Below are 24628 nucleotides of genomic sequence, written 5' to 3' on the forward strand. Positions count from 1 at the left end.
CTCAACATAGGGCCAACATTTCGACTCGGGAAAGTAAATCTTAGAATTAAAGATTCAAGGGAGGAGTAAAAAGATACGGTGTCATCAAAGTAGGTTATTGCTGGTCTATGTTAGGTGTGTAGATCAAGTGGGTGTAAGTTATCCTTAAAAGTGTGAAAATGGTGCCGAAATTTCGGCTCGGGGCGCAGATTCTTTTCCCAGGGGTGGAAAATCGGCTGGTTCCGCGAACGATCCGCTAGAGATACGGCGGTAATAATATATCATCGTCGCGTTTCCTTCCACCCGTCCCTTCGCCACGAAGACACGGGCAACATTCGCGATGAGAAAGAGGATGGGAGCGCATAAGAAGGAAGGAAGGCGATTATCTGGAATAAAACATCCAATAATGAATATACACCCACCGGCTCGATTCGCATCGGTAGCGCCCGGTAGTTGGACACGTAGATTGTAACGGAAGTACGAGGAGCAAAGTCGGCGGTCGCGATCGGAATGTTGTTCCTTCGGTATACCTGCTTCGCGGCGGAATCGCCGATGTCGAACGAGCATTGTCCGCAAAAACGTATAATGAGAGGGTACGCGCGTCTGCGATGCACTTCCCTGCCTTTTCTCAATCGAGTTAATTTGTTCGCCTGACGACGCCGCGAACTTGTAGACACGAAATATCATTTATACAGAAATTGAATCAATCGTAGCCGCCTGTCGCCGTCGCCGCCTTGTGGCTACGAGACAAGATAGAAAAAAAAAAGATGGTAATCGCTTCATTGTCAACAATTACGGCGGAGCAGCCGCGGACTTATTTCACAGTTCCGTTATCTGCGGTATAATGGTAGTTACAGAATAGCCAGTAGATGACAAAATGATTTGTCATGTGCAAATATTACATTTGACGTATAGTACACACTTTATTATATAAATAATGTATATTAAGTTGCGTACAATTTTGTTATCTAATATATCTGTTGTTAAATAAACCGTTTCTGTTCGCGCTTCTTTAGTTTCAACAGAATAAAGTCGATAGAAGCTAGAGAGAGAGAGAGAGAGAGAGACAGAGACGGATAGCAGATTATCAAAGATGCGGTACAAACTATCCACACGTGTATTAAGTAAAAAAAAAAGGTATCTGAACGGTGCGAATTCGCAAGTATATACCGCTGCCCTCGTAAATGTTTAAAGCAAAAAATATTGGGGAGTTCGTACCTCGTGCGGCGCGTAGGCAGCCTGACCCTCGACCTAGACTTTCGTCCTCGCTCCACCTTGACCGCGACCTCGACCGCGATCCCTGATAGGAAAGAAGGAAGGCGTACTTGTCGCGGTCCCTGCACGCCACTGACAAGCCGGCGGGGAGCAGTCGGCTCTAATCCAACCGTTGTCCGATCTCACGTTGATCCCTGATCGCTTTCGCCGGTCTCCGCCCAAGAAGAGACCTCTACGGTTCGCACGCTACCGACCGAATCGCACGGGGATCGCTCGACGGTCGCCGCAGGCGGTGATTTGACAGCTTTGACAGCGGAACGATCGCGCGACTCGGACTTGGCCGACTCGAGATCGCGGCGACGAAAATTTCCGTCTTGCACGTCTCAGCGCGCCCACCCTCTTCCGCGTTCCGCAGCTCTCTTCCGAGGCCGTGAACCGTACCGTTCGCGAATTGCCGTTGCTATTGCTGCCGCTGCTGCTGGCTCGGACGACCGATGTGGATTGAAGGTAACCCGCGATGAGATTGTTTCGGGGTTTGCGCCCGACTGCGGCCTCGCGTAGGACGCTACGTGCCTATGAGTCCCCGCTAGTCCCACTTACCAACCAACCAGAAACTGCTCGGGTATACTCGGAATCCTAAGCTGCATCTCCGCCAATCCACCTTCCACTCGTCCTTCCTCCGCTCCCCCTCGCCGTGTCCGCCTCGGGGTTCCTCGGTTCCGCGCTTGTCCGGGATTTGCTTGTGCTTTTCGTCTTTCGGCCCCGCCGGAAAGCAGCCGATGAAAGACGTGGGTGAGTTTTGCGGCTGGAACCGGTCGTTTCTGGACCACCGAGTGCCTCTTGATTCAAGGCGGTTTTGTCGACTATTAATTGATATTAGCGACAAGTTACGAGGGGACAAGTCAGTACCGCGTATCTTTTCTCTTTCTTTTGTACGAGTGGAAATCACGGGAGATATTTGCTAGATGAAAATTGCAGTCTGAAGTAGCCATCGGCCGTCCGCCGCTTTGATCTTGGGAATATTACGCCGAGACCCCGACTGAACTCCCACGTATCCTCACCTTTCGAATAGAGAAATTTCCACGCGCTGCCTAAAGCTATAAACTTTCTGCTCATTTTCTGCTCATTTTCTGCATAGGACTTATAGTCTGATAAATTGATTTATATACGTTTGTTGATGAAAACCAACAATTACGCCGGTAATGGGACAGGAGAAAATAGTATATAGACAAAGATATATCCTTTTCCTCTTCCGATTCGCCGGATTCTCCGTCAACTTAGAAAATACAGAAGCAAGTGTTACAGCTGACTTAATTAGCAGGCAAACACAAATTGCGAATTACTTTAGAAAGTTCAAATCCACAGAGAGATGCAATTTATCGGCGCGTCGAGCTGTGTTTCCTCCTCCGTAAATCCAACGCATCGATAATTATTTTTACAAATCGCGCGGGAGAAAGAGCATACACCTCTACGATTATTACTTCGTGGCCCATCGTCGTCGATAGGCTCTCGCTTTATCACCATTTTTCCATCGTGGACACGATGTCGAGTAACACGTCCGGAGTACAGCGCGGCCTTTCTCCAAAGATCGAACGCGTATTCTTCTCGGCCGCGCGATTCATCTCGGTGAAAGTCTGTGCGGGGCTATCTGTTAGGCATAAGATTTGACGTGGACGCTAATCATTGTCTGCGGTGCGCAACAACCGCTCGGCCATAGTTCGCGTGTTTTTCTTGGCCGCGAAGCGGCGAGGAGAACGTCGGAGATTCAGCGTCGATATCGACGGCCCCATCGGGAACGCAGCCTCCAGCTGACCATTAGGAAACGGAAAAACTGACCCGCTCTTTGCGCCGGTGGCTTTTTGCGCTCGAAACGAGGCGAGTGCGGTTCGCGCCTATCGCGAAAGACAGGAACAAATAACGCCTGGTAAAAAGGCCCCGGAGAAGTGTGTCGGAAAAGATGCGCGCGGCTCCGCGATCGAGAATCGCCGGGTTGTTCCCCGGGCTTGGCCCGTGGTTACGCGCGAGCTCATCTCTCGCGGACGGATTCGTGACTAATAAAGATTCCCCGGCGTCCATAAAACGAGAGCGTTATGAAAACACGCGATGCCCGAATTATTTTCACCTGGAGAAAAGCCCTTTTCATATTTATGAGAGCATTCGCTTTCTAAGCTCACGATGCATCGGACGTGCAACTTTTACGGCGATTATTGCTGCGTGCGATAATAAAAATGCTCGAATAGCTGTCGAACGGTTCTTGGAAGTTACATCCAATATCTCGCAAACTTAATTAATTATTCTCGGCAAAAACGCTTGCTGAAAAAAAAACAAAGTTGCATTCGTTAGCGTATTAGTGTTGTACATTAAACCGATGCTATCTTAACGGAGTCATGATCTTTTCACTTTAATTACTCGTTAAATTAATATCTACTCGTTTTAATTTATTTTAATTCCTCTGTAATAATCTACGTCTTTCGTTTATTTGCGATATTTTGTTTTTTTAAATTGACGTTAGTTATCAGTGTTTTAACAGCCTCTTGAAAAATATGAACTTCCACGGAAATACAACTTAATCGGAGGTTAATTTAACGCAATGTGATTGCGTTTTTTTACCAGCCGTTCAAACCAGGGTTGACCATAAGATATAATCTACCTGCGTGTACACGATAAGCTGTTTAACGTATCATGTAAATAATAAATAATCCATGGATTATCGGACATTCATATTTCTTCGGAAATATAAATTTATATTCGTTCGCAATTTAATTTTCATACTATTATTTAGTTTGGATGCAATTTTTAGCCTGCCACGAAAAATTAACAGATCAAATCAATGAACAATATGCGTCTTTTACATCCCGCCGCAGTTAATAATTAAATTAATGATTTAACTTATTATAATCTAATTGGATGCATTGGTTCTTTTGTCGTCTCAAACTTTTTTATTTCTGATGAAAATACAGTTGAGAAAAAGTCAATAATTAATCAGTTAATTTAGAATAAATCACATTGCTCGTGTTGTCCATGTGATAGCAGTTCGCGCAACAGAAATATGTAAACGCAATCTTGAAATTCACGGCACAACCCTGGTTCAAACGCACCTCCGGCGCGTTTGCGCGCCGCGCAAGAGAACTCGAGCCAAGACGGCGCGGCGGTAACGGTGCCGTGCAGATGGTAACGTGGAAGAGTGGAGCATCCGCGAGTCGCGGGTGATGGACCGTGACGTTCTCACAGATAACTCACTGGCTTCCGACGTCCACTCGCGCGCTGCCTGCGCCGAGTTATCCGGGGAATAACCCGGCTAGAAGTACGGCGGTTCCTTTGTGGCCCCCTCCCTTCTCCCTCCTCGCGAGGAGACGCCGCCGACAAGACCCCGATTTCAAATTCGACGTCCACGTCACCCCGGCGTAAGGAAATTACTTTTCCCAAAGATGGAAAACGTGGTAAGGGTAGAAAATTATATTGGGAGCCGGTAATGTGTGGCGTTTACGACAGCGTCGCTAATTTTGTCGCGCCGTAACAATGTACGTCCTCGATGAAAGAAGAAAGATTATCAGGATGATACTTGAGACGCCGGTGTGCTCAGTTTTATTTCAATTTGTGATATATGGCGACAGAGCAGTGTACATCTTCGAATTGTGAGATTCAGTGTCGTGGTACCGTTTGTTGCACTTGACGCACGAAGATGCGCAGTGATCGAATGGGGGAATAGTAAATTAGTAAATTTTTGTCAAAATTGTTAAAATTAAATACTCGCTGGTGTTTCAGATCGACATTCTTGCCCCCAACGAGAAATATTTCGCTAAAATCCACGCGTCATTTAGCTCGATTAAATATATTGTTGATATTGTTATAACGATATCTTCTTTATCGACTTGCGATAGATCGGCAGTTGTTTCGCGCATCCTTATCCAAGGACTCTTACCTGCGCCCTCACTGATCTCGATAAATCGCCTCTTTATCGCACTTTATCGCGAAAATACATATTCTTAACTGATCTGGGATTTTGATAACCGCGTCTCTTGATCGCGTTACGTATCTAAGAGAAAGAGAGGTTGGAAATAATAAAAAATAACATTGTCACACGCGCGCACATACATAGACCTTTTCCATAATAATAAATAGGGGTGCATCTTTGGGGAGGTGGACACTAGGACGTGCCACTTTCAGTCGAGAAGAATAACGGGCGGGGACTAAACCGGGATTCGAACCTGGGACTTTCCGCTTGGCGGCTGCTCTCCCTAATGCAACATCTACAATGAGATTTTTAAAGGGGGTGCTGGAGTGATTGTGCACTTTTGGCACCTTTTGCTCCTGGAACTGTCGATTCGCGAAAACATTTGTGTAATATACAAATTATGTAGTTTTTGTGTACAGACCGACAGTGTGCCACTATTCGGATTAAGTGAAAGAACAGCATAGTATCATTGGAATTAAGTTTAGGAGCTCAACAAGAAGTCTATTCACTCGAATATGTTATAGGTTACCTAACCTATAACCTATAGATTTTTTTGTTAGGCTTCTAAACTTAATTCCAATGATACCCGTGCTGTTCTCTGATTTAGTCCGAATAGTGGAACACTGTCAGTTTGTACACAAAAGCCATATAATTTGTATATTACACAAATGTTTTCACGAATTGACAGTTCTAGGCGCGAAAAGTGCGAAAAGTGATTTTCTTAAACTTTACTTGAAGATCTCGTTGTGGACGCCGCACAGTAAACTACCCAGGCCTTCGCTCGATATTCCTCTCGATTGTCTACTTTAGTTTAGCCCAATAAACCAGGTACAATATGCAATACGACTCCAGAGCGACGCTTGTTATCTCGATGGTTCGGTGGACCATCGCATGGATGCAAAGTGGCCACACCCCCGAAGAGACCCCTCTTTTTTATTAAGTTAAAGTAAAAGTAACAAATAACATCGAGAAGAGTCTCTTACGAATCGTCTTGCGATGCTACCATATACAATATACTCCCCGAATGAGACACTTTCGGAAGACCAGAGACGAATATGTACAAGTGTTAAACGACTGCGCGACGTCTTGCAATATTCTACGAAGCGGCATAAAAATCGATAGCGCTAAAGAAAGAAAAGGCTCGCCGTTGTGCTACGACCGAGGGGCGCGATAACTGTGGCCCGTGTCACATTGCGGGAATACGAGGCGATCGTTTCGAAACTGTACTGTACAAAACTGTGGGCGGGCACGATTCTCTTATCTCTATATATCTTCTGTACATTACTTTTTACACTTAACATTCGCCAACGCCGCTGGGGGATTGTACATGGCACGGCGTCACATGGCTGGTACAAGCCGACCGATCGACACGTATGTTAATTTCCCGTTGTTCGCGATTCCTACGCGACGCTTCCCGTCCACAAAAGCGGAGCTCGAGAGGAGCGCGCGCGCATCGTTCGAGACGAAAGAAGGAAGATAGAATAGGTGGAAAGAAAAAGAATTTCAAAGGATTATTCGAACGAGCGTTCGGATGCGCTTCTCCTCCGCCGAGAGGAAGATCACCCGAGACGCGCCACGATTGATTTTACGGCAACGTTTTTCGACAATCGGCAGGTACCAAATGGCCAATTGTTGCGCGCTTGAAAGGGCGGACGGAACCTCCGCCGATTGGTCCTCGGGGAGCCGACCGTCCTCCCTCTTTTTACGGGGACGTAAGTGGTAAAAGACGCGTGTGTAGTCCGTTTGAAGCTCGGTGTCGTGGCGGATTTGCGCTCGGCGTCCTGGCGTGCAGTCGACAGATGCCGTTTCTGCGATGCGCGCGATGCCTCTCTCAGATGCCGTAGGTCATTTTGTCGTAGCCGTGGTTCGGCACGCAGTAGCCGCTGTAAGTCTTGATCTCGAGGGCGCCGGAGTAGGATCGCGCCGGCGAGGAGCCGAGGTCCGTGTGCCGCCGCGGGCACCGGTGTCCACGTGGGCACTGGCAGAGCGGCGAGGCGGTCACATCCTCGAGCTGCGAACTGCGTCTCTTGCGCACGGTGAACAGGCGGCAGGGCTCCTTGTGCTGGCACCGTATTTTCTGCAAAGCCAGACGTACGGCAAATTGACCCCGCGCTAATAACATTTCTCGTTCCGAATGCGCGGCGTTGAGACACGTCGATTCGAGCGGAACTCGCTCTCTTTCTCTTTGGAAATCGCATTTTTTTTTCTTCGTTTGGTATCGTTGACTTACGCTTTGCGGAGAACAGGCGAAGGCGAAGATGAAGCCTTGCTTTCCGTCCGGCGATGTATGCTGTTGCCTACGTAGTAGGTATGGCACGCTGTTTGGGCGACATCGACAGTAGACTCGTTGCACCGTCGCATTCCCCGGGCCACTTCCGGGTGCCACCGTCCACGTAACGTCCCTGTGGGGGAAAAACGGTCGTGAAGACATATTTCATAACGCGAGTGCACATTGTTGTTTGTTTCGCGAGCGAACATGAGACCCGGAGATCAACAGTGATTTTCGATTCGTGCGATTCGACCGCGTTTTGACAGGAGGCATTTGTTCCTCCTCTAGGCAAAGACTCGTAAAGTCCCATTCAGGCGGTTGTTCAGCCTGAGAGCTTGAACGGGGACAGAGATAAAATCCAAGTACGCAACGTGAAATCGTCGAACGCGAGCGGCGATCGCGGAGAATGCGTGTCGTGATGAAACCAACTTGAAGTAATGACAGATGGGAAGTCGTTTCACGGGCTCGCAGAGCTTGTAGCGGCGCGTTTTATCGAGGATCGTGTATCCGTCGTCCCCGTGAAGAGTGCTGGAGCAGGCACGGTCGTCCGGGCAACGACATTGTCTCTCGACCCACGGTGCACCATATAAATCCACCTTGCTACACACGTCCCTCCGGTCCGCGCACTCCGGTAACTCCTCCTCGCTGTTCTGCGCAAACAAGCACCCGCGTCATTAATAAAGCGATTGACGCTCGCTCGCTCTTTCGCGGAAATTCAATTGTCCCGCCGACCCACCGCCGGAATGGCGATTTTATCGCTTTGTTTATTCCGCGTCGGCGGCGACGCGCGGCACGCAAATACATTGAATCGAGATTGCGTTGAATCGAGCAGCTGACCGATAAGTTTCTACGTTATTAATAAACATCATCCGCGTTCGTCTTCTCGGGCACGGTAACGGAATTATTAGTAGGACGATTATGATCGCAAACGGGCGATTGTACCGTTGCGTAATAATAAACGTCTGAACGTGTCGTGTCGCGCTATGGGACCACGGGTGCTTAATGAAATAAACGGGACGATTGCGCACAAGACTCGTAACTGAAGTATATCCGCTCTTTCTGCCGGCGATACAAAGTCTGCTATAACTGGACTATTTAGATGTTGCCAGTCCATTCATTGAGGCAATCGCGTACGTCCTGTCCGGCCTATCGTAATCGACGACGCCAACTAACCGTAAGGCGACCATGGATTCTCGAAAATATCTGCCGAGGCTGTCGGATCTTCGCGCTGGATTTTCGATCGTTTCTCCCGCCTGAAATTTCGCCCGTTTCTTAACAATTTTCCCCAAACCCGAGGAAACCCGGACAAAACTCGCTCGTCGCGAGCGTGAATTTATAACGTTGGATTTTGTGTCGCGCAGAGAAATGTGCGCTGCTTAGCGAACAAATGAACGAAAGGATCCGAGTTCAAATCCACCGCTGGTTCTTTTCGGAAGTTGCAACCACCGAGAGTATCTTGCCTCCAGATGGGAGGTTTCCTTCGGCAAGGTTAGCAGCCTATCGAAAATGAAGTAAACCCAAATGCTCAAAGAACCAGAACAGGACAAAACAGGCCTTAAGCCTAAAACACGAGGAAGAAGAAGGATTTTGTCCGTTTGCCGAATTAACAAATCACCCACTTCCCGTCTCCGATCCTGCGCTCGCGGAAGGACATTGCGGATTTACGAAGGGAAAAGGGGTAAAAAGGGAATGCGGCTCTCGAAGCGATCACGTGCGCGGTTTCTGTTAATGCGATACGCGTTTATCGAGGCGCACCTCGGCAGTGCGTGAGCCCAAGTAGTTGAGGCAAGCGTGGCCATTCAACGAAGAAACGCTCGAGGAAATGGCCTTCCGCCGTTTTACCGCCGACTGTGAGCATTCGACTTTTTGCTATGACCATCCGTTCATCTCGTTTGTCTTTTTGTCGCTCCCCCAGCTGTAGTTTCTACTATTACTACTACCACTATTACTATTATACTACTTACTACGATCATTCGTCACGGCACAATGGACCGAACGAATAAGCTTTTTACGAGGAAAATCCTCCATCCCGCTCCTTTCGACATCCGCTCGCGTTTACGTGCCTAAAAATCTAGCCTACGGCTTCCGACTAATCTTCTACTCGCTCACAATGTCGCTCGCGGTTTCCCCAATGTAGCTGAGAAGCTTGCAGAAATTGTTAAACACTTTGAAGAGAACTTCTCGTCCGACCATTTTGCAGAAGGCAATTTTTTTTAACGTAAAGAATTATTTAACGCCAATACATGATTAACCAATGTAGAAAATTGCTAGACGACGCTTGGCTGGCAAATTCTAATTAAAGAAATTCATTGCGAAAAATATTACCTCAGCCAGAGTTCGGACCTGTCTAAAGTCTAGATCAATCTCTACCTTTTACGCATAATAAATTTATATTACGGTTTCATATCACGTTTATCGACTTTTCGGCTGAGCACGCAGGTGGTATATAAATAACTTGGTATATAAATAATACAATTATCGCAATCCCCCTCGGGGGATGTTTTCAAGCCGCGCCCGATCCATCTCACGGCATTATGTTCCGATTTCAATCGCTTCCGATTGTTAATCGTGTTTGTCCGCATTATCCTTCCCGCGCGGCCTTCCCTACGCATCTCTTTATCCCACTTCCGTCGGCTCTCTACGAGCGAAAGAAAAGGTGAAGCGGAACGAAAGGCGAAGGAAGTTTTTGAAGCTGATATAGCGGCGGCGCGAGCAGCGGGATTCGCGCACATACACACACGCGCACACACACGGTGAACGGCGGTAAACTAAAATGGGATAATAGAAGGACCGGAAGGGCGCCGTAAACCATCCGGAAGTTCTCACGCGTCTCTCGCTTCTCGCACGGCCGCAATGAAAATGACACCTGGCACTCGGGATGGACATACTACACGAAGGCAAAGGAGGAGAAAGAGGAGGAGGAGGAGGAGGAGGTGGAGCCGCTAGGCATCGGCGACGACGAGGAGAAGAAGGGTCGCGCGAAACGAGGAACGAGATGCGGAACAAAGAGAGAGAGAGAAGAGAGGCAAGACGCACGACGACGCAGGGAATCTGGTCGGATGGATGGATGGCGTTAGTAAAAAGAAAGATCGCTCGCTCATCGTTCCATATAGCCGTACCGGATGTCTCTAAGCCTGGAAATCTCGCCTTACGATCGAGAGCGTGATGGCACTGGGCGCTGCTCCGTGTGATCGGCAGGATAATCAATCGCTGCTCGATGCGTATCTACTAATTGTCCGCAGAGATAATCGTATTATGCATATAGATCGCTGCCGAACGGGACGGCCGGGTTATTATAGAACGGAAGAGGCCCCGGTCCGACTGAATTATTCATATGGGTTTGTGACGCGGGATCGGGCCCCTCGTTCAAACTTTAGAAAAAGTGTTTTTCAAAGCCGGAAATATTCGCGAGAAGAGGCAGATTAGTGCCGGAAAATTCTTTTCAGGGAAAACCTGTTCTCCAACCGCATCGAAAATGGCCACACCGGATGTGTCCTTTTCAATTGTATTTTTCCGCCCTTTTCTTTCCTCCATTTAGACGGACACGGGTAGGCATACGATTGTGTAGTTTATTGAGAGAGACAAAGAGGGAGAGAGAGAGAGAGAGAGAGAGAGAAGGACGAGAAAAACGAGAACACAATAAGAAGGAAGAGTTTGTTTTTTTAAGAGCGAACCTCGGCGCAATTTCGTGAAGCCGCGCGATTCTCGTTCGATATGCAAGGAGCAGTTTTCTCTCCTCTCGACGACGTCGCCGCCGTCATCCCCACCGTGTCGTTCCTGCGCACGTACTCTCGGCCCACGTGCGAACGTACGTATCTACGATACGTCGTACTTGGGTGTCGCGCCTGTCCGCACGTGTATACCTACGCGCCGTACCCCACGGGGGACGTGTATGCACGCACGCACGCACAGACGGCGACGCACACGTGTGTACACCGTCGACACGTAGGTGTTTACAGCAACGACAGCAGCAACAGGTTCGAGCATCGAGTGGGCGCCGCTCTTTGCTAACGGCTACGTTTCCCTCTCCTTCTACTTCCTGCGCCTGTAAGCGGACGATTTAGCTTCAAATCCTCGGAATGCTACCCGAGAGTATATACGAATTCGCGTATGCGAATATCGTCGGAGAGACATCGACGCCTCCGTAGGCGCGCGGCCGAGACGCTCCGAGAAAATCGAGACGTGGCACCTGTTGAGAAAAATCCACGTCGCGAGAAGAAAAATGTCGACGCTCGGCAGCCACGAAGGATCCGTCGAGCGCGCGTCGGTCGCGAGTGGAACACCGCGAAATCCGCCCCACCATTCATATTCTCGACGATTCAATTGCGTGGCACAGCGAGACGGACTCGCCCGGATTAGGTCGCTAATCGTTTAGCCGCTTTCTGGAGCAATTCAAGCGCTAATTCGTTCGGGGAACTTAATGGAGCGAGTAATGTAGGTAATCTCAACGGAGGAAAGTCCGACGGGCTGTAACGCGGAGTGACTCCACGAGACACTCGTATGATACTCGGCACCGTGCGCCACGTTTGAGTCGATATGGGGAAAAGATCGGAGCAACATTCTCCGCTGGGAGCAGAAGGATAGGAAGGAGTAAAGGGATGCGATATCAACGCCTCGGTTCGCGATTTATATAAAGCATCGCCTTTCATTTACGGAGCGTGCTTAAACGCGCGACGTTCAATAAATTACTGTACGCGTGTCGGTCAGCTAGTCGTTCAACATATTTGTACCAGCTACGTAACGGTTACATAATATATACATATATTTTTTCTAATATATTTTCTAATATCAACTAATAAGAATTCTTCGATGTCACCAGCGATAATTAACAACGTCAGTGTTTTTTCGACCGTACATCTGGCATTTTTGATAATACGGATTTATTGCGGAAATTATTATCTCAGTCAGGGTTTGAACCTGGACCTCCCTACACTCTAGGCGAGCGTCTCACCAATTCGACCACCGAGGCATGTATATATTGAAATTACGAATTATGCGTATGCTGGAAACATAAAGGAAGATCACGGATTAAGAACGAGCAACAATAGATGTTAACAAAACTAAGCGTATAGGTGATTCATGTAATAAGATAAAAGATGTATTGCGTGTCGACTTACTAATAAGTCTTCACCCGAGTCGAAGTTTTGGTACTATTTTGACACTTTTAAGGATAATTTACACCTACATAGACGAGCAATAACCTACTTTGATGACATTATATTTTTACTCCTCCCTTGAATCTTTAATTCTGAAAATTTACTTTAGCTTCTACTTAAAAGGACCTACTTTAATGCTAAATTGGCAAAAGTAGAAATTTCCGACACTATCGGTTTTAAAGTAGGAGTACATTTTGTACTTGCAATTAGACCTCTTTCTCGAGTCGAAATTTTGACACCATTGTGACACTTTTAAGGACAATTTACACCTACTTAGACCAGCAATAGACTACTTTGATGACATTATATTTTTTTACTCCTCCCTTGAAGATTTAATTCTAAAAATTTACCTTAGCCCCTACTTAAAAGGACCTATTTTTAATGCTAAATTGGCAAAAATAGAAATTTCCGACACCATCGGTTTTAAAGTAGGAGTAAGTTTTGTACTTGCAGTTCGACCTCTTTTACTGTCTTAGGTCCTATATGATATATAATAGAATTAAAGGCTCAACATAGGGGCAAAATTTCGACTCGGGCATCGGCACAGCAGTTACAAAATAAAAATAACTAACGTGCGTATTGTTGCTTGTGTTTAGATTGTGATCTTCTATTTGTTTTTAAATATGACGAGCGTTTAACTAATTTGCCTTAAGGTGCAATTTCATGGACGCTAGAAACCAGCGGCAAATGAGTTCTAGTGACTTCTCGACGTAGGGGGGGAAAAAGTTGAGACCGTCTCAACTTTTTCAGTGTGCCGTGGTGTGACTGTGTGTCGCAAGGACTGCGTTCAGAAACACTACCCGAGTACCCCAGCGTATTATTCTATCCTTGTTGCTCACCGTATGTTAAACAAGGATAAAATGATACTCTGGGGTACTCGGGTGGTGATTTTGAACGCAGCCAGCGGTGGTTTCACAACGCTCATATTTTGCAACTACTTCTCCTTCCCTAGGCGAGCGGTAAATTTAGTCACGTGACTATATTTGACGCTAAGTCATAGCGTCAATGAAATGGGACCTTTATACGTTGGTCGTATAAATAAGTGATTTATTCCTGAAATCAAAACCGACAAACTTTTGTCGGCTTTGAGTTTGTGGAGGGAATTGATGCTTTTCAAAACGGAAAGACGTGAATAATAATAGGGAAAGCATTTTGGATTTGTAAAAAAATTTGAAAATCTCAAATTTCTACCTCGGTGCAAAAATATCTGCAAAAGCCGCGTTACTCGTGGAACGACCCGATGTAACGGTAAAACACGTAGGACGCATAATTTAGGGATTGGCCCCCGGGTTATCCCCCGGCTTACCCCGATTTGGTACAGCACCCTGGGCTCCTCGTACTCGTGGTTCCGATTACGATTGATCAGATCGATCTCGATCGCCGTGTCGTCGAATTCCTGCAGCTCGGCGTGGTACTCGCTCTCGTCCATGAACACGTACTCCTTGACGTACTCGCCGTGCTCGACTTTCAATGGCAGATCGAAAACATCGCATTTGCTACGGCGGACCCCGGCGAACGCCAGCAGGGTGTACAGCAGGTGCCTTATTGTTTTGCCGGTCATCGTGTCGCGATGGTGAGAGAAGCACAGTGAAGCTCTTTCCCGATAAAGAATCTCGATTGGGGGAATCCGGCGGTCGCCTGTTTGTTGTGCGTGTGTGGGTGGGTGGATGTGTGTGCGTGTGTGCGTGCGTGTGTGTGTTTCTCTTTCTCGCTCTTTTTCTTTTTCTCCGGAGGGAACGTTTGCTGCTGCGTTAGGTGTTTTATTCCACGGTGGGGGGATGCGATAAAAAGAATGGAAGGGGGGTTTCGATACGTTCACCTTCTTATTTGCGCGACAAGGCGTTCGGAACGGGTTGGAGGAGGAATACTCGGGGAAATACTCATAGCAGAAGTACAACGGAGCACGAGAAAGCTTGAACACGAAGAAGCTCGCCGGTCGTCCGCCACTGCTACTTGAAGTCCATCTTCGTGAATCCCATAAGCGCGAATCTTCTCATTGATCGATCATCGAGATGTAAAGCGGAAAAGGGGAGTCGCCCCGATCGCCTCGCGAGGATCCCGATCGCTGGTCCCGCGTACTCTTTCGCGGATTCTACGGACCGAGCTCCGGTGGTATCCCGCACGATTCGAGCCGTCTCCCGAAGTTCAGATCCTTGCGATCCTTCTCCCTTCGGCTGCGGCAGCAGAAACGTCACGTGTCTCTGTTTACCGCGGTCCCGATCTCCCCCCGTCTCCCTCTTCTCGCGATTTTAGAGACGCGAAAGAGCGCGGTTCCCTGATCCTGGAACGGCCGATCTTTGGGAGGGGAGAGGCTACGGGGTTCGATAGAGCGTATCGCACTCGCGCACTCTCACCGAGTTGCCAATCGTCTCTCGAAATCTCTGTCGTCCGTCCGTCCACTCGTTCGTTCGTTCGTTCGTTCGTTCGTGCGTTCGTGCGGTACTCCTTTTTTGCGGTTCCTGCGAGAGCCTCCTCTCGAGAAACGGGGCGCGATCGCTAAGACTGAGAAGAAGCAGAATGTCCCGGCGAGATCGGCCTATGCGAAGGTATGCCGTCCGCTCGACTGGACTCTTAAAAGCCAGAAGTAAAGCATGAATGGATGCCCCCACCCCTTTTCCTTCGCCCTTCCCGTCCCTGCCCGCCCGTCACTTCCCCCCTTGCATCGGCCATCCCTCCCCACCTCTTTCTCTTCTCATTCTTGACTGCTCCCGTCCCTCCCCCTCCCCCCCACTCTGTCCCTTGCTCTTACGTCATCCCCACTACTACTCTCTATCCGGGCCCCCCCCTCCTCTCTTTCTCTCTCTCACTCTCTTTCTGTCTCTCCTCGCCCAACGTTTTCATCGTCGTCGTTTTTTTCTCGAGACTCGTCGCCGTTTGCCGTTTGTCCTTGTATCGCATCCTCTCTTCCACGGGCGCGCTCCGTACGAAGCGCGCGCGCGTTGCTCTCCGCCTCTCCCCGAGAACGTATTAACGACGAGTGTTTTACTCTTTCTCCGGAGGTCGGCCCGTTTGCTTTCGCGCGCGCCTGCGCGCGAGCGCGAGGTCTGTTTTGCCATTATCCACTATGTTTTCTGCACATTCTCTGTGTTCCACCGATCCTTTTCTCTATCTCTCTCTCTCTCTCTTCCCTCGCTTTTACCGGCGAGCCAGTTTTTCCACCGACGATTTCCCTTCCTGCGATCTTCCGATCGTACCTGAATGGCGCTCGCCCCGTTTCTCCCGCAATTCCGAATCTCGTACCTCTTCTTTTTCCTCTTCTTCGGCCTTCTCTTCCTCTTTTTTTTTCTCTCGCCTCTCTCCTCGCCACTGGATATCCCCCTCTACTAGACAGGACCGCGCTTTATCCGTTTTCAAATTGGAATATTTCCGATTACTTTCTTCATTTTTCCTCGAAGGGAGCTGTTCGTTCTAGCGGATTGCTTGAAATGCGTCGTTTACCCCCACAAGTATCTCATAAATGTCACGTATGTTTCGACGCGATAAGTCGTCAATTATCTAGAACAATGTCCAAGTTACTGCGTCGAAAATTAGTCACCCGAGCCTCGCGTCCAAGTATTCGCGATCGTCTCTGTATCATAAGATAAAAACATCTTGTACAATGCTGTAGTGCAAGTCGGAGATGTTTATCATTATTAGGAATGCAAGGGTACCGTAAGAGGAATGCCGCGAAGAAATGCTAGAGCGGTGCAGAGCCGCCGCGATGCTACCGTTTGCGCCGAGGCATCAGTAATTTCATGATTGTTCTTTATTGTTCAGGGAGACTGTACGCTGTGTTCGGCAAGAGACAAGGCCACATCGTATCTACGGAAAGTGCTTACGGCTTCGGTGGACAATTCAGGGTACTGGCCACCCTACCGGTTCTAGAGAGCTTCCATCTCGCGAGAGAGCTGCGGACGCAAACGTCCGGATTGGCTAGTCCGCAACTAGTTTTTAGTCATTGGGAGGTAAGCGCGTTTTCTCGTGAATTAAAGTGTTCATAAACTTCAAGACGTTCTTGGAAATTGCAAAATGTCAACGGCTGAAACTCAAGTGACATCTTGAACGTTCTTTTTTCCTATTCTCTCCTTAATAATTACGGATATGTTTCAAGATATGATTTTAAGTTTTAGAATTTGCAACTCGCGGCGGAGGAGGAAGAGATTTCTTTCCCCCTTTTTTTTCCGTTAATTACTTTAATTGTTTAAGCAAACTTTTGATACCACCTGAACGTTACAGGTAGTCGAACAGGATCCTTACTGGGTGCCATCCACGGAGGAGGAATACCTCCATTTCGGTGAAAAGGCGGACTGCGATAATCGAGCAAAGTGCTATATGGATGCGGTTCGTCGAAGGAAAGGCCTCCCCGTGCACTCCCAAGTAGTCACGCATGGCGCAAAACAACGCACTCTTTCGAAAAAGAAGTGATGCGGAAATTCTTGGGAAAGCGCGCGTTGCATCCTTGTAGTAGAAGCTCAATTATCTCACGTCCATTAAATCTGTGAAATTGTAATACGAATGTAATGCGAATGTATAATATGAACATGGATGTTGGTTCCCTCTCGCATTGTGTATTACGAGATTGAATATTGACTGATCAATGTTTAATCTTGACGAGTAAGATTAAATATTAAAACTGAATGTCTTCTTTATCTGACGTGACTTTAAAGCGGCTTTTCGTATCCGTTAGAAATATTGTCTCCAGATATGTTGTTGCACAATAACAGATTTATGACATTTATTGCAAAAGTGTTCCATACAAACGAAAACTTATGGATTTAATTGCATTTTATTGACAATTGCGTAAACTATGTAGAAAAGAAGACATATAACACATAAGAATATATTATTTACATGAAGTAAATGTACATATGTATACATTTTTGTTAAAACGATATAATGAATGTATCAGAAATTTGCAATGCACTTTACAGAAGTTCGTGATTAATTTATCAACTGGATCCACGCGGTAAACCATCACGCCTAATCATCCGTAAATACAATCTTCTTGCCCTGAAATCCTCTTCTGATGATTTCCTGCTCCTTTTTCTTGGCCATCCAAGAAGGATGTAAACTGGTATCCTCGTCTCTTTTATTGTTAATCGCGGTCTCACTTGCGTTACTCTTGTTTGCGCTCTTATTGTTGAATGCCGTTCTCTTGGATTTCACGAAGGATTGTTTATCCGGGTATCTTTTACTGAAGTTTCTTTCGTTTTTGCGGTTTGCATTTTGTTCCTTAATTTGATCGTTCGATTGGAGAGCCTTGGCTCGCGTGTTGTATCTTTGAGATCTCTTGTACGACGTCGAGGCGTCATTTCCTTGGTAGTTTTGACCATCTCCCGCAATAAAGAAGTCGTCGACTGACTTTGCCTGTTCAGCCGCAGTGCTCGCGGATTCTTGATTCTCGACAGACATCTGTGCATCTCGATGAGATTCTTGTTCCTCCAACAGCTCCGCAAACCTTTTCACCGTCGCCTCTTTTGTAACGCCAGACGGTTTAATTACACTAGATTGCTTATCCACGACTGCAGCTTCTGACGCACTGCCTCTTGGCAATTTTCGTTTTTCCGTACAAACATCGTCCGACGTCCTTTTGCGCTTGCACGAGCTACCCCTCGTTTCGGACGACTCGTTGCACGCCTCAGCTTTGTTACGTTGAGGTTGTTCAACGTTTTCACCCGAGTCGATCTTCTGTTTCTTTGAGCCTTTATTCCGAGTATTGTTCTCTTTAGATTTTCTAGTTTTTGCAGCATCCTTGCCCGTCACCTTCGTAGTCTTCTTCTTCTTTTTCTCTGCCAGATGTTCCTTACAGTCCGGGAACCTCTCCTTGAACTGGGCCAGTCTTTTATCCAGAGTTTTATAATTCGCCACCCTCGCCATTATGCGAGTGCCACTACTCGACGACTGATCCATCAATATTTCAGTCAGATCTCTCTCGTTCAAGATCCCAAATCTTGAAATCTCGTCGTCCTTAATCGTCTTCAGCGCGTAAACCTCGGCGACAAGCTTGTCGGCTTTCCTCGCGCACTTGGCTCGCTGCGCCTCGTTCCCATGTCTATCCCGCAGCAGTTTGGCCTCCTTGATAAGCTTGTTCAGTACACAAACTCTCGCCTGGCGAACTGCGTGTCGCAGAAGGATAAACTGAAAGTATTGCAGGATAGAATGAATATCATCTACACGGTAAAAATTAATGTAAACAAATCACACGTGCTCCGTTCCAATACTTGAACATACGTCTCACCTCGTTATTGATTTCCGATTTTGCCATTTTAGATCAGTAAAAAGTCTCCGCAGTAAATCGCTTGACGCGTGTGCGTACGACCAGACGCACAAATACGTATTCTCTTCTTCCGTTTCTTCCTGTTCTGTCACCCGTTCGCTTTAACAACCTCATAGGACTCGTTCTCGAAATTGTAAACAAGCCCGAGAGAATGGCGAATATAGTTGCGCGTTCAACGGAGGAATTTTCTACTATCATTCCGTCCAATTAGAATCTTTCTAGAGAAGAACCGCCCAGGAAAGATGTCGCCTCGATCACGTCGCATCTAGATATTTTATGTATCATGACTGTTGACTCCAGCGGGAAATGGTACGAAATTATACAAGTCCAAGGACATGTTCTCTGTTGATAAAATTTTTGTCCTGACTTTCCAAAAATACGTCTATAACGTTGTGATCCCCTTCATTACAACACAGTTATATGAAATTTTACATTTTGATTTAAGGTCACTAGTTCGTAGTTCGTGCTCGCTCCAAGAGATGTCTTCGCAGTCTCTCTTTGGCCCATGGACGCTAGGAGTACTTGGACGGAACATAGGCCGAGCTATAATCCGATAATTATTTCCCGAAAAATAAAGAAAGGAGAAGAACATAGCCGGCAAGAAGGTAACGCTACAATTTCACAAATTTTCTAAGAGATTTCCGGAAATCATGTTTTAAAAAAGTCTAAAATTGTAAGTTTCGAGAAAACCTAAACCGTCACAATATGTGGAGATTTTCGTCAGTTATTTAGATTAATCAGTCGCGAAAATTGGTGGAATTTCGGGCGTCGAACGCCGGCGTTGATTCCAAGAAATCACGTAGCGTCGCGAACATCTCGATCAAAAACAATCTATTGTGTCGAATTCGTCGTGGATCAGTCGAGCGAGGCGGATGTTCCGCGTGTCTTCTCGTCGCTGCTCGTAACGCGATCATTTCTTACAAGAAACTCGATCATCTGCCACGCAACGCGATCGTCTTCTACGAGAGTAAGAGATAAATTAACATTTATCAATCGCGTTGAAGTTATTGTCGCGATCCGTAATCTTACCGTTCTGCGGTGATTTGTCGAGACGAATAACACGCGTAATTTGAAGTCGCCTATTTGAACGAATCGCAACCGTGCGCGGCGGTTTATTGTGTCGCGTTAATAACCGTACATAATCAAAAAAAAAATCCTTCAAAAAGATAAGTTTCTGTGTCCCTAGAAAATTTTCAAGTCTAGATAAAATTTCGTAAGAGTCATCTTTTTACACGCGTGTTGTTTGGGTTGCTTTGTCGCGAGCTTCGAGTAACATTTCGTCGACGACGCTCGCACAGTCGACAGTGCGAGCAGTCACGGTCCCCGTTATGCATTGTGAAAGGTAGAGGCTGCAGGCTTTATTAGCAACGCACTGCCCAACCGGATGATTACACAACAATTACTAATCCGCCTATATATAAAATTATTTACACGCGATGTTTGACGTAGCCGTATTCCGCATAATTTAATACGGAAAGGAATTAAATTGAATTCACGGGATTCTAAAGTCCATCATTTTTGAGAACGTGGACTTTCCCCTATTTTTACTCAAAAAAGAGTTCGGTATTCATTGCGCTTGGCTCGCATTTCCGCAAGTAATAACGCGAGCACGTAAAAGCGATACTGGACACGGTGAAATCTCTTTACGAAATTCCTAGCTCGGTCGATCGATCTTGCGCGATCGCGTTAGAAATTTGATTACGAAGCGATCTCTGCGGCCGTAAAAATGGCTTCCGGGTTTCGTTACCGAAATTCACCGGCGGCTGACGCGAAGCGAAACGTAGGAAGATAACACGCCGTTTCGCTACGAGTGACAAGGGTTTTTGTGTAATAATAACAGAATCCAACGATTATGATAAATTAACCTTCTACAATCCAATTTTTTTTTCGTGGAAAAATTATATAACTTAAAACTTATACCAACATTAGCCTTCAGTTAAAACTAACGATTAATTTTCATTGTTATGCTTTTTATTATTTAAAATAATGGCATATAACTTGGAATAAAATGCTACGTTGAGTCGCGGCAAGAAAATAAAATAAGACTTAAATGAATATATGAGCCAAAAATGGTGAGTCCCAAGTACAGGTTTCAGGGAATGCGATTTATTTCACCTCTTTATCGCGATAAATTGCGCAGTAATAACTGCACATATGCCTCTTTCGAGAAAAAAAAGGAGAGATTTTAATCGCGATTGCATTTTAAAGTCGCTTCAGCGAAATGCTAAATATCCGAGTGTTACACGATAAAAGCGTAATTATTTTACTTTCGCGATTTCCTACATTGATATCGCAAAAACGTCCCCGTCTGTTCGCCGCGCGAACGAGCAATTCGCGCGAGCCGCCACTGGCCGGGATGCAAAACGAAAACGGTAACGAGATCCGAGTCCGGACCAGAGTTACGTAAAGGAGCGGCGGAAAGAAGACGAAGAAGAAGCGGCCCGAGGATTTCTTTTTACCTCGTATCCGACATCGCGAACCGCGCCGTACTTTCACTTTCGTAATTAACGTGGACGGCTCCGCGCGGCGCGGCGATGGTTCGCGTACGCGCTCCTAAGTCAAGTATCCTCCGACGGAGGGATAGAGAAAAAAAAAGAGGGAAACAAATAGCGGCGATTTAAGGAGAGGCCTGACGCCGTCGATCCCCGCCGATTTCCGTCAATGTCGCGATAATCGCGCGGCTCCGGCTCGCCGCGTTATATCGCGTTACGTTTCGAGCGCGCAACTCTTGTAACGGCGGACCCTGGGTCGCTATCCTTCCCCTCCGTCTCTCCACTGCTCGGCTTGGATAACATATAATAACGGCTATGATACAAGGCGGCGTGCATAGTCGATTTCACTTTCCGCCGGACTCGTGGCCGAGCAGCCGCCGCTGCATCTCTTTCTCTCTTCCCGTCGCCTCTTTTCCTTGGGAAAATATATACCTTAGAAAATCTTACAATTTTACTTTAGAAAAATAAGAAATATAAAAAGTAAATTTGGAGATTTCAAACTTTTATGTAAGGTAAACTTAAAACTTACTTTAAGAATTTAAAAGAAAACTTCCAGAATTGTGGGAAGTGTGTGACATAATTTGTAATACCGCGTGCGATTTTCTTCTTACGAGAAAGTGTTATGCCGCGCGGCCCTTTAGCGGAAACTTCGACAAGCTTGGCTGTCGAAAAATTACTTTAAGTAAACTTTTAACTTTTTAAAGTAAACTCTTAGATTTGTGAAAAATTACTTTTAAAATCTTTAACTTCATTTATTTCAAGCAAATTTTCCCAAGGATTCATTCTCCGGTGCTTTGTCCTTCTTTCTCTCTTCCCCGTTTTTCGATTGAACGGCGCGAGTTTGGCTTGTCCTCGAAATCGAGGACTCTGTCAGAGCCTCGCTCCAGACAAATTCCGGATTTTAAAAAGATCATAGGAGCTAACAACTATTGAGGTAAAATCTCGAAGCTTATTGTTAGCAATTAAAATTTAACTAACAACGATTTTTGTTTCGAAACATTTTCTCGATTGAACAGAATTAATCGTTAATTTAATCAATGCCAATAAGTCCGCAGAATGATAGGTACGCAAAACGTAGCAACAGTCACGGAACAAAGTAATGTAAATATTAAGTACGGAATTTTCCATTGCGTAGGCAGCCCAACGGATTCTCAACGTTTTTTTGTTGTTTTTCACTCGGCGCGGTATCGTACGACGATTAAGCGGGCCAACGAATTCTCAACGTTTGTTTGTTGTTTTTCCACTCGGCGCGGTGACGTACGATGTTTTTGCATTCCTGAAGGTTGCCGCGCCATCATTCGCTCGCCGAACGTCGAGCCGGCAAGCAGTGGCGTGAGTCGCTCCGTGCGTGTTATTACTTTTGCGTTATCGGTCTCCAAAATTCGATCGCGATAAATAGAGGGATAAAACACTATTGATTTGCACATCTTTATCAGTAACAAGTGACGTTCCTCGATTAATTATTACGTTTCTACAACTTACAATGAGAAACGAATTGTATATTGAGGCGTATATTGAGACGGCTCTTTATCAACTCATCTAAAATATGAAGGTAAACCGTGGTACTTTGTCGCGGTTACATCTCGTTTACGCACCGCGCTTTTAATTCTCTATCGATTTTGTGTAATCTGTTCCATTTTCGGGAAAAGAGAGAAATTTGTACAACTTCGGCGTTCGCGCTGTAATTGCTCTGTCGTTCTTCGCTCTGTCGTTCGAGGATTAGATTGAATGACAAAGATTGTAAAATATCGTTTCGTTGCAGACTGATAACTACTTCTTTACCGCAGATTATACTTTCGATGCTCGCGTTACGTTTTATGTCGCCAATTCAACAGTGATTTATCCCAATATTCTTCTGAATAAAAAATACAAGTGGTTAGTTTGAGTAATTTGTATGTCACGCGATATTTGTTAATAATATTTCGTGCGTTTCGCGGTATTTCACATCGCGTACGGGAGTGCCCGAAATTTCGCGCGATCGATGATTTTTGCGAGTGAGTGTTGTGTCAGTGCGCAACAAGGGAATCTGAGAGGAGGAGCAGGCCCAGGAGGCATCGGGCAACGGCGGAGAAATGGTGAGGTAAGTGTCTTATCTTACATTTTGATGTTATTTGCTACTTGTGCAAAATAAAGCATCTGTTCTGTGTTTTTATTTTATTTATTCAAACGGTTTGAACGAGGATTCGAATAAGTGTTAGAGACAAAACCGTACATAAAAAATTTTGTGATTTTATATTTAAAAGAAAGACTTTTTCAGTATTCTATATAATTATTTTAATAAATACCTATTTTAACGAATATAAAATATAAAGTATATTTAATACAATAATTTTTATTTTACGTGATTAGTCTATAATAATCATATGCATATTTGTATTTTTACAGTTTTTACACATATACCTAGTTAACGATGTACAACTCTGCTGTTGCGAATCGTCTCAGTGAGTGATAAATTACTATTTATTTTAAATTGATGTTGCGCATACAATTACTTCTTTGCATGTATACAAATTGTTAAAAATATACAATGCTCAACTACAAACTGCGCGCGCGAAGCGCGCGTTTTGTCATTTCTAGTAAACTATAAAAGTGAGATGAGAAAACAATATACATATTACAAACATAATTGTATCAATATTTTAAAATAATATTGCTACAACTTTACTAAAGTGATATTGTAAAATAATGTCTCTGCAATATCTATGTACCATTACACTGCAACATGCAATGTTGCAATGTTGCAGCAATGTTGTTGCAAGCTTTTGTGTTGTATGGGCGGCATCGCAGATATGAATTTTATCGCGTAACGATATTTCTGTCAAAGAGAGACGGGGAGAGAAAGAGAGAGAATCCTAATCGCCGCGCTACGCGAATTTACGTGACACTCGAGGAATCTTCTTTGTCTTCGTCCCGCGTAAAGAAACGATTGCGGAATATATTCGATATCGCGAGAGGAACGTTTTATTCGAGTAGGCGCGCGGTCGTAAATGTCTTAACGTACGAATTTGCACGCGTAGGTTTCGCACATTCGGCCGACCGTTCGTTACTCGAGAAACCACAATGCTTTTCAACGCGGCTGAGAGTAGTTTGACGTATCAATGTTTCATAAATAACAATAAAACAACGATAATAATATTTCGCGGATAACTAACAGTCACGACGTGCAAACGTTCGGGCGGAAAATCGGGGATTCGATTCTTAAATCGTTCGCAAAAGACACGTATATGCGAAAAATTTGCTCTTGTAGAGTAATTGGCCAGTCGCATGACTTTTGGCCAATCAACTCGTAACTTTCTTGTAAGAGCA

At 45.9% G+C, this 24628-nt stretch overlaps 3 protein-coding genes across 4 annotated transcripts in view; 1 reads left to right on the top strand and 2 right to left on the bottom strand.

Moving 5' to 3' along the window:
• Window positions 1–17476, top strand: part of LOC105563969 (elongation factor Tu GTP-binding domain-containing protein 1) — a 41871-nt gene extending 24395 nt beyond the window's left edge. For both annotated transcript variants that reach the window (XM_012016004.1, XM_012016005.1), the window contains 2 exons: window positions 16331–16518; window positions 16790–17476. In XM_012016004.1, the coding sequence (XP_011871394.1) occupies window positions 16331–16518; window positions 16790–16978 (377 nt within the window). In that variant the 3' untranslated portion in view covers window positions 16979–17476. The remainder of the gene's footprint in view (window positions 1–16330; window positions 16519–16789) is intronic.
• LOC105563967 (protein giant-lens) lies at window positions 5781–15139 on the bottom strand. Its single transcript, XM_012016002.1, has 4 exons — window positions 13881–15139; window positions 7848–8068; window positions 7380–7551; window positions 5781–7226 (listed from the first exon to the last, which is right to left on the bottom strand). The coding sequence occupies exons 1-4, from the start codon at window positions 14133–14135 to the stop codon at window positions 6981–6983; spliced, it is 894 nt and encodes a 297-aa protein (XP_011871392.1). The 5' UTR covers window positions 14136–15139; the 3' UTR covers window positions 5781–6980.
• On the bottom strand, window positions 17324–18969 carry LOC105563966 (serum response factor-binding protein 1-like). The gene is made up of 2 exons (XM_012016001.1): window positions 18792–18969; window positions 17324–18691 (listed from the first exon to the last, which is right to left on the bottom strand). Exons 1-2 carry the CDS (start codon window positions 18816–18818, stop codon window positions 17534–17536), a joined length of 1185 nt encoding a protein of 394 aa, XP_011871391.1. The 5' UTR covers window positions 18819–18969; the 3' UTR covers window positions 17324–17533.
• Window positions 18970–24628: the final 5659 nt, after the last annotated feature.

The sequence above is a fragment of the Vollenhovia emeryi genome, unplaced genomic scaffold, assembly GCF_000949405.1.
Source record: "Vollenhovia emeryi isolate VEMERY1.0 unplaced genomic scaffold, V.emery_V1.0 DF939169.1, whole genome shotgun sequence".
Classification (NCBI taxonomy): domain Eukaryota; kingdom Metazoa; phylum Arthropoda; class Insecta; order Hymenoptera; family Formicidae; genus Vollenhovia; species Vollenhovia emeryi.